The sequence below is a fragment of the Apodemus sylvaticus genome, chromosome 18, assembly GCF_947179515.1.
Source record: "Apodemus sylvaticus chromosome 18, mApoSyl1.1, whole genome shotgun sequence".
Classification (NCBI taxonomy): Eukaryota; Metazoa; Chordata; class Mammalia; order Rodentia; family Muridae; genus Apodemus; species Apodemus sylvaticus.
The window spans coordinates 62,625,860-62,635,627 of record NC_067489.1 but is presented as its reverse complement, the minus strand read 5'-3'; the positions used below and the strand labels follow the sequence as shown (position 1 = coordinate 62,635,627).

General features: G+C 42.1%; 1 protein-coding gene across 1 annotated transcript; it reads left to right on the top strand.

Annotated features, from left to right (window-relative positions):
* Positions 1 to 5,539: 5,539 nt before the first annotated feature.
* Apela (apelin receptor early endogenous ligand) lies at positions 5,540 to 6,817 on the top strand. Its single transcript, XM_052162707.1, has 2 exons — positions 5,540 to 5,615; positions 6,729 to 6,817. Exons 1-2 carry the CDS (start codon positions 5,540 to 5,542, stop codon positions 6,815 to 6,817), a joined length of 165 nt encoding a protein of 54 aa, XP_052018667.1.
* The last annotated feature ends 2,951 nt before the right edge of the window (positions 6,818 to 9,768 follow it).

Here is a 9,768-nt window from a genome sequence, read left to right as displayed (position 1 = left end):
TGACAAAGTTGGGAGTCTATTATACCCACGGACCACATTACTTTTGTCAGGTTTCCCAGATATATGAGGCTTAGAAAGATAGTCGTATTCTCAAAAGTGTGTCCTTTTCTTTTGGCATTATGGGTTCTTGAGAAAATATATGTTTTGGCTCAGATATTAACTTGATGCTGCATTTATGTTCAGTAATGTTTTCTCAACTAGTACATGTGCCCAAGAAGATCCTGGGAAAATTTTTGAGCAAGTATTGTACTGAGTAAATGTTTTTACCACACCCAATATTCTAATTTTATATATTTTATGATATCTCCAACATGTCTAATTTGCCATTTCCTCTAAGCAGGGAGAATGTCAATTTCAGTTATACAAGTTTTCTTTCTTTCCTTCCTTCTTTCTTTCTTTTCTTTCGTTCTTTTTTCCCAGATTTTATTTATTTATTATATGTGAGTACATGGTCGCTGTCTTCAGACGCAGCCGAAGAGGGCTTTAGATCCCATTACAGATGGTTGTGAGCCACCGTGTGGCTGCTGGGAATTGAACTCAGAAGATCTAGACTAATGCAGCCCGGGCTGGGCTTAACTTGATGTATCACTGAAGCTGGGTTTGAACTCCTTATCTTCCTGTGGCCGTCTCCCAGATTCTGGGATTACAGTGTGAGCCAATCCCCGCAGCCTTAACTTCTACCACTGTTGCCTGGTGTTCTCCATGTTTATGGTTCAGTGCCTCTTTCTCCTCCTCCTCCTTTCCTTCCAAATATTTCAAGTTTGCAGAATTTTCTACAGCAAACTCTCTCTCACTATGTAGCCCTGACTGTCCCGAAACTCATTATATAAGCAGACTGACTTCAAACCCACAGAAATCCTCCTGCTTGTGTCTCTTAAGTGATGAGATTAAGGGCCCATGCCAACGCATGCTGGCTGCACTGTCCTTTTTCCTAAAAGGACAGATATCACATTGGGTTTAGGAGTCACCCTACTACCCCATGGTCTCCATATTAATTATACTTGCAAGGATCCTATGGGGATCCTGCTAAGCAGTAGATCAATTGCCTAGCATGTACAAAGCCCTAAGTTCAACGCTGAGCATCACCAAAACAAACAATGACTCCATTTTTAAATAGGGTCACACACTGTGTTTTGTAACTGATTATAAGAAAAACAGTTAGGGCTGGTTTACAGGTTCAGAGCTTTCGTCCACAGTTCTCATGTCAGGAAACATGGTGGCACACTGGCAGACATGGTGCTGGACAAAGAACTGAACCAGCAGGCAGCAGGAAGAGAGAAACAGTAGGACTGGCTTGAACATGTGAAACTGCAACCCACCCTCCACTGGACACACTTCCTCCAACAAGGCCACACCTACTCCGAGGCTACACCCACTCCGAGGCCACACCTCCTAACAGTGCCACTCCCTGGAGACCAAGTCTTAAAACACATTGAGTCTATGGGAGCCCTTCCTATTCAAACCATCAAGCTCTGAATTCTAGACTGACAAATTTCGAAGGGACTCTCCTAAACTTTATTCAAGAAATAGATTGTTAATATCACTGAAGAAAATGGTACCCTGGCTCAGCCGCCATTAACTGGCTATATCTCCTCAGGGAGGGGTGGGATCACCATAGCCCTTCTCCCTTCCATGATGAAATGTTGAGGGATGCCCTCTGTGGATAACCACCATTGTAGTGAGTTCATGAGCTCATCAATTATGTTATGTCCAGAGAACACTATTTGACAGCCCCTCTCCCAACCTCTGGCTTCTTTCCAGCCTTTTTCTACCATATTCCTTGAGTCTTGGGGTTTGGGTAATATACTACACCATACCATATCACACCACACCATATCACACCACACCATATCACACCACACCATATCACACCACACCATATCACACCACACCATATCACACCATACCACACTACACCATATCACATCACACCACACGACACCACATCACATCACACCACACCAGGGACATTCTCTGCCCTTCCTTCTTCACTGGTGACTCTCTGTACCAACTACTGTATTCCATCGCAAGTGAAACTTCTGTGGTATTCTCTGATAAAGGCAGAGAGTTGTATCAAGCTAGGGGCAGACAAAAATCTAGATGACAGTTTGGATACCTTTTTTTCTAAGAGAGGATCTTTACATAGCTAGCAAGTCTGGAAATCCTGTAGACTGAAGAACAGCCTTGAATTCTTTCTCCCTTTTATCACTGGGATTAAAGGTATGCCCTAGCACACCTAAGAAATACCCTCATTTTTACAATCTTTTTTTTGTTTTCTTAAGATAAGGTTTCTTTGTGCCCTGGTTGTCTTGGAACTAGCTCTGAAGTCCAGGCAGGTATCAAACTCACAGAGATTGCCTGCCTCTGCTTCCCACATACTGGGATTAAAGGCGGGTGCCACTAGGCCCAACCTACCCTTGTTATTATACTGGCTTCAATAAGCTACTTTTAAGATAGAAACTAGAAATTGCACCTTAAAGAAGAAACTAGAGCCAAATGGCTGAAAACTCAGATCATGGAGTTAACCCTATCCACTCTTCTTTCTTAGCTGTCAATTCCTTCATCAAAGAAGCAGGGAGAGTAATAAATACTTTAACTACTTTGATCTCTCTCTCACTCTCTCTCTCTCTCTCTTTCTGTTTCTCTGTCTCTGTCTCTCTCTCTCTTTCTGTTTCTCTGTCTCTGTCTCTCTCTTTCTGTTTCTCTGTCTCTGTCTCTCTCTCTCTGTTTCTCTGTCTCTGTCTCTCTCTCTCTGTCTCTCTGTCTCTGTCTCTCTCTCTCTCTTTCTGTTTCTCTGTCTCTGTCTCTCTCTCTCTTTCTGTTTCTCTGTCTCTGTCTCTCTCTCTCTTTCTGTTTCTCTGTCTCTGTCTCTGTCTCTCTCTCTCTGTCTCTCTGTCTCTGTCTCTCTCTCTGTCTCTGTCTCTCTCTCTCTTTCTGTTTCTCTGTCTCTGTCTCTCTCTCTCTGCCTTCCTTACCTCTCTATAGGCCTGGAGTCTGTCTCCCGGGTGCTGGGCTTGAAGGTGAGAGCCACCACACCTGGAAATTTCTCCTAAATCAACACTTGCTGTTTAGATTAGGCCGTTATTTCAACTATAAAAGACTCTGTACTAGGGCTGAAGAGACAGCTTGGTAGTTAAGAGCACTTACTGCTCTCCCTGAAGGTCTGAACTGTGTTCTCTGTCCCAGTGTCAGGTGTCATAACTAACTGCCTGTAACTTGAACTACAGGTGATCCAACACCTTCTTCTCACCTCCTTGGACACACACACACACACACACCCACACACCACAATTCGTTGTTTTTGTTTTTGTTTTCTGAGACAGCATTTCTCTAGCCTTGGCTGTCCTGGAACTTGCTCTGCAGACCAGGCTGACCTCAGATTCTCAGATCCACCTGCCTCTGCCTCCTGAGTGCTGGGATTAAAGGCATGTGCTACCACATCTGGCTTATGCCTTAAATTTTCTTTAAAAAAAAAACAAACCACAAACAAACGAACAAAAACCCTAACAACAATCTCTATGAATCAGGTCTGGAGAAATGGCTCAGCAGTTAAGAGCAGGGGCTGCTCTGTCAGAGGACTTGAGTTCATTCCAGCACTCACACAGGGACTTACTACTGCTTGTAACTATAGCTCAGGGGACCTGAAGTCCTCTTCTGGGCAATGTAGGCACTGCATATACATGGTCTCAGACATATATGCAGGTAAAAAATAAATAATAAGTAAATAAATAATTTTTAAAGATTTTATTATTATTATTATACACTGTAGCTGTCTTCAAACACACCAGAAGAGGGCATCAGATCTCATTACGGATAGTTGTGAGCCACCATGTGGTTGCTGGGATTTGAACTCAGGACCTCTAGAAGAACAGTCAGTTCTCTTAACTGCTGAGCCATCTCTCCAGCCCCCATACATAATTTTTACTATCGATCATCTATCTTTCTATCATCTATTTTTGAGGTGGGGCCACTCTGTTGTATAGCCTTGGCTGTACCAGTACCCACTATGTAAACCAGGCTGGCCTGGAACTCAAAGAGATCTTCTGCCTGTGCCTTTTGAGTGTTGTGTGCCACCACACTTGACCTTAAATAATTAAAAAAAAAATGTTTTAACAAATTTTTTTAAAGTTCTATTTAATCTGGAATAACTAGGCAAATGTGGAACTTTACAGACTGATTGTAAAATCAAAATAATTTTTGCATTTCAAACCTTAAGAAGCCCAACATTGTGTGTAAACACAACCTGACTTTAAAGATGCCAAGTGGGACAAAATTCCTAACAATTCACAATCACTTACATGTGCTTGGGTCTACTTATATTTCAGAGCATAGCTACTTATCCTTCTGGATTAGAATAATTACTCTCATATACAACAGCGTTTTACTACAGGTAAGAAAGCCCTCAGACAGGAGATGTGGGTGGGTGACTCCTTTTGCTTCTTCTGACTGTTTAGAGACGAACTACAGCATTCTCTCTCCATCTGTAATCTGGTCTCCATATGGGCGATATTTACCTGATGCTCTACCACTTGCAAGTTTACAGCAGAGCACCGAGTTTATGTCTGTGGCTTGCCTGAACTTCTTTTTGGAAACTCTTAGATGTTGGCAGATGAAAATGACCTCCATCACATTTTAAATCACATTTAAATGAAAAGATAAACATTTCACGGATTTACTTATGAACATTCTAAACTCCAGGAATCTCTGATGGTGGGAACCCACACACATTAAGGCATTTGGAGATTTAATATAAATAGGCACTACTTTGTAGTAGCTTTGGCAAAGAGGAGGCGCTCCAACCCAGAGTCCATACAAAGCCTTTGGGAATCTTTAAGTTAGAGGCCCAGCATTCCTTCCGCAAGAGGACAAAAGGGAGGCTTCCCGTCCTTTCCCGGGTCCTTGCATGTGGGACCAATATGGGCAATGCAAAGTTTAAACAGATGCAATGGCGGGGAGAGGAGGCAGGCAATGCCTCGTTTTGCATATTTCTTCACAAACAGATTGAATTGGAGTCACTCTCCTTGGAGTTTTGCGGAGGAGACTTCCCGCTGAACTTACTGCGTGCCTGAATAGTCCATTTCACCAATATTTGCTTATGGAAATAAGGGGGCGTGGCAGGGGAGCTGCGGAGAGGAATGGAGGAGGGGCTTGAGGCTCCGGAGCTCTGACTGCAGCCCGGAGCACCAGTAACCTTGTCTGATGTGATCATTAACCTTTTCAGGAAAAAGCAGCTGGCAGCCCTCTGAGGTCTGGCCATAGGATGTGGGGTGAGCCGGACAGATACTGCTCAGGCTATTTACAGACGATTTCTATACTTGAAGAGCTATTGTTCGCTTGCGTGTAAAAAAAAAAAAAAAAAAAGAAAGAAAGAAAAAGAAAGAAAGAAAGAAAGAAAGAAAGAAAGAAAGAAAGAAAGAAAGAAAGAAAGAAAGAAAGAAAGAAAGAAAGAAAGAAAGAAAGAAAGGAAGGAAGAAAGGAAGAAAGAAAGAAAAAGAAAGGAAGAAAGAAAGAAGAAAAAGAAGAAAAGAAAAAAAAGAAGATGAGATTCCAGCTCTTTTTTTGGGTATTTTTTATTTTTACCATGAGTCTCTTTTTTATCAGTGAACAGAAACCAGGTAGGTCTTTGAAATAATTGCCTAGGGTTGACTGCTTATACTGAGAATTAAGGTATACTTACAGTTAATAGTACTGAGGGAAACATAGAATTCCTGAAGTACATTTAGCTATCTCATTGTGGGGATACTATTTGGGCACTTTAAAATATTGTTATGTATTTTACAATTATTTTCTAAGAAAACGATTCTCAAAAACTATTATCCATAGGAGTAAATAGACGGGAGAATGTTGTTATACTAATAAACCTACATTTTTAGGTAAAATGCAAAATCTAAATAGGTTTATCAAGAAAGCATGCACGTTGCGGATTGGAGGAGGGCACTGTAAACTGAGGTAGCGAAAATCCAAAATCATGATGTAACAATGTGAAATGACAGAACTGGTCCACTGGGTACCTGCTGTCTCTGGTTATTTAACTGCACAGGGCAAGGTTTTATTTGTTTATTTATTTATTATTGTTTGTTTTTATCATTATGATGTTTAAGGCAAAAACTGTAAAAGGTCTGTGTCAGCTTTAAGTTTTCTGACACATAAAGCCAAGTTTCAACCAACAGATGACAAGAGTCGTATACAGGGGTGTCACTGCAGACGTGATACAATGTTCCCTTGGCTAGAAGGAAGATGGTATGTCTTGGCTGAAAAGCCAGCTGCTGCTTTTCATTAGGACTTTGATGTCTCTGAGGTTATTCAAATCGTCCTTTTTACATGTGTGAGAGGAAAACTGTTACAGGGTCTTTCTTTACCGCCTATAGCAATCGCTACTCCATCCAAAATATAAAATTCCGATCTCTAGTTTTCTAAAATTAAGAAAATCCTGGACAATGTTTTTGTAAAACAACTGCCATTAATTCCCTAAAGAAGTGTAAGAATTCAAGTGAAAGAAATACGTCCAGGAGGCTGTCCCCGCTGAGGTCTTACTGCCAACAAGGCTGTTAGGACTGTACCTGCCTGACTGAGTATCCCAGTGATTGGTTTACAGCTTAATCTCAGATGAAGGAATAACTAACAACCTCAGAACAGTTTTGCTGTGAAGATGCTGCCAATCTCTCCAGATACAGTGATAGTTCCTTTTTTTTAAAAATTAAGCTTTTTATTTTCTCTCTTTTCTTCAGTTAATTTTCCCAGGAGAAGAAAACTATACAGACACAACTGCTTTCGCAGGAGATGCATTTCACTTCATTCTCGAGTGCCCTTCCCATAAGGTATTTCTGTACCCTCGCCCCATCCCTACCCCACACGCTCCCTCCCACACACACCCACACTCCGCCTGCCCACTCAGTTACACACGGGTAGCCCTGGTTTGTGAAGATATCATGACGTAGAGTGTTTAAGTTTAAGAGCTGCACGCATCACGCATGGAGGAGTGAAAGAAGAAAAAGGGAGAGACAATGTGAAGATACTGATGGCCGTTGATGGCCGTTGAGTCTGGGTGATAGTTACTGTACATGTTTGAGAACTTTAACAATTCACAGAAAATTAAGCTCTGGGCGGGGTGTGGGGGGTGGGGGGATGTAATTATATATAATTTAAAAAGAATCTCTACTCATGGATTTAGAGCACTGTGCCCTTGAAAGCTTTTTTTTTTTTTTTTTTTTTTTTTTTTGAGACAGGGTTTCTCCGTATAGCCCTGGCTGTCCTGGAACTCACTCTGTAGACCAGGCTGGCCTCAAACTCAGAAATCCGCCTGCCTCTACCTCCCAGAGTGCTGGGATTACAGGCATGCACCACCACCGCCCGGAGCATTTGGAGATTTTTAAGCCACGCTCTTGACAATGACAGGACAGCCTTGATTCTTCAAGCTTAATGTATAAAATCAACTTAATAACATCAGCAGCTAGACAGCTTTCTAGCCTTGGTCACAGCAATAGACTTGATGGTTGCATCTTTTTAGAAAAATTTTGCTCACCCCCCTCTGTGTTCTCACACTAAAAGGCCAGTGATTTTTCCAACATACCTCTAGTAACACTACTATATGACTAGCTTTGATTAGTCCCAAGTGCTACTTATGTTACTCAAAAAAAGAAAAAGAAAAAAGAAAAAAGAAAAAAAAGTAAAGAAAGAAGAGTTAGACATCCAACAAATGTTGGTTTAAAGTATGTCTTGAGAAAGATAAATAGTATAGACCCCCGCCCCCAGTCCTCCACCCCCGGACCCGAAGCTGGTTAAGGCACACAGGCATTTGCTAAATTAGCTTTTTCAGTTGGTCTGTAGACTGTAGCTTTTATGGGCCTATTCATTTGGTATAAAGAATGGTTGCTACGTCTATTGTTTAATAGGAGCTTTTCAAACCCAGGGAAAGCAAGCCTTAGAGAGGAAATGAAGAAAGAACAAATCGGTAATAAACATTTATCAGAGGAGAGGATGGAAAGCTAAGGCTTGTATGCTCAAGTCTTAGACTCTTTACTACCAACGTTATGAAAGGTACGTTTGGTAGGGGAATCTGGAAACTTACGTTAAGTGCAAGACTCCTGGAAGCCTACTGAGTAGTGGTTGAAAAGGGCTTTCACAGGACTGAATATGCTAAAGCCTTGTCCTCTGGTGTCTGCCGATCCGCCTCACCTTAGAAGACAGCAATAAAACGTGTTTGGGAGGTGTGAGGGAGATGCAAATTCACCCCTGCATTCCTCTGTAAATAACAAAGACAGTGGAGGGGGGGCGGTTGTTTCACAGTAGCAAAAGAATTCCTGTATACACAAAGAAGATGCCTGGAAAAAGACCAACCCAGGCCGGTAGTTAGCCACCCGCTATCTTGGCTTTCTGCACAAATGCCCTATTTATTATAAAAATCAGGGCAGTCAGGAAGCTTGATAAAGCATCTCAATGTGACTGGTCAAAGTTAAGGGGACGTTTGACCCAGACGCCAAAGGGAAATTTGAATAAAAGCAGTATATGCCTGTTAATAGCAAGGATCCTTTCTAAAAGTGAGCTGTTAGCTCCATAGCCTGCTCACGTTACAGCATCCATTCACCCAGTGTTTACATTAGCCCTACGTCCAGTACACAAACGTCACCTGTGGGAATCCAGCCATTACCATAAGAGCCTATGTAAGATAAACATTAAGATAACTTCCCAAGGTCCTGCCTCGCCAGGACCAATTGTAAGGCCCAACGTGGCTTTGAGGACAATCCTCAAGGGACCTAAACTGTCACAATTTCACATGTCAATGTCGTAACAAAGACATGCTGACGACTGGGTGACGCAAGCCCCCATGCACTCAGGTAGTAAGTAGATACTGGATCGAAACCTTCCTTTCATGTCTCCCGCATTTTCTGCATGCTTTAGATGAAATCTCTCGCGCTCATTTGACTCGGGACCCAGTAAGAAGAGAAGGGGTTGCTAAGGTAAACAAACTGACTGGAGACATGTTGCAGATTATTAACCTTCGGGGTTGAGACTTTTACCTCATTGAACAGAACGCCCATTATCTTTCTTCTGTTCACTTAAAGTGCCCACGGTGTTCCTTGCTGACCCTCTCAGCATGACAGCGAGCCTTTAAAACTGACTCAGTTAAAGGTGCTGTGTGCCGTGCATTTCCTTGATACAGTTTGTTTTTCTCACAGAAATACTCCCACATCACCCACTGCTCTATGAGAATTAGCTGTAGGAAGACAGGAGAAGGGCCCCGGGAAATGTAAGCTTTGAGATAATGTGAGAGAGCAAAGACAGTTGGGTACAAGATTCCAGAGACTTCCTTCTTCCCATAACCCTGCCCCACTGCGGTGTTTCCACTGAGAAGCATTCACTCCGTAACCACGCGGCCATTACGCTGACTCTTCAGTGACAAGCACAACACAGCTCCACAGTATAAAATGTATTCTAAGACCATAAGCACTATCAAAAAAAGCAAAAGTACCTCATTTTCCACTTCTCAGAGATAGTAGCTATGAAAAGATTTTCATGCTAAAAGTGCTTTTTACTATATTATGTTTTAAGTAGCTTTCTTGTCATCCAGATGTTATGGAACACACCTCTAATCCCAGCATTTCGGAGATAAGGTAAAAGGACCAGGACTAGCCTGGGCTACAAGAGACCCTGCCTATAAATAATATTTCTCGTCAACCTTGCTTACATTCTTTAGCACATTCAAAATGTGCTTCTAAGTCAGTCGTGGTAGCCAACACGTGTAATTCCAGTGCTTGGACAAGATTACGG

What these genes read in the sequence shown, in the direction of transcription:
- Apela (XM_052162707.1), top strand. Translation starts at nt 5,540, where the DNA reads ATGAGATTCCAGCTCTTTTTTTGGGTATTTTTTATTTTTACCATGAGT. An exon ending in TATCAGTGAACAGAAACCAG is followed by an intron (nt 5,616 to 6,728) that starts GTAGGTCTTTGA and finishes TCTTTTCTTCAG; the next exon opens with TTAATTTTCCCAGGAGAAGA.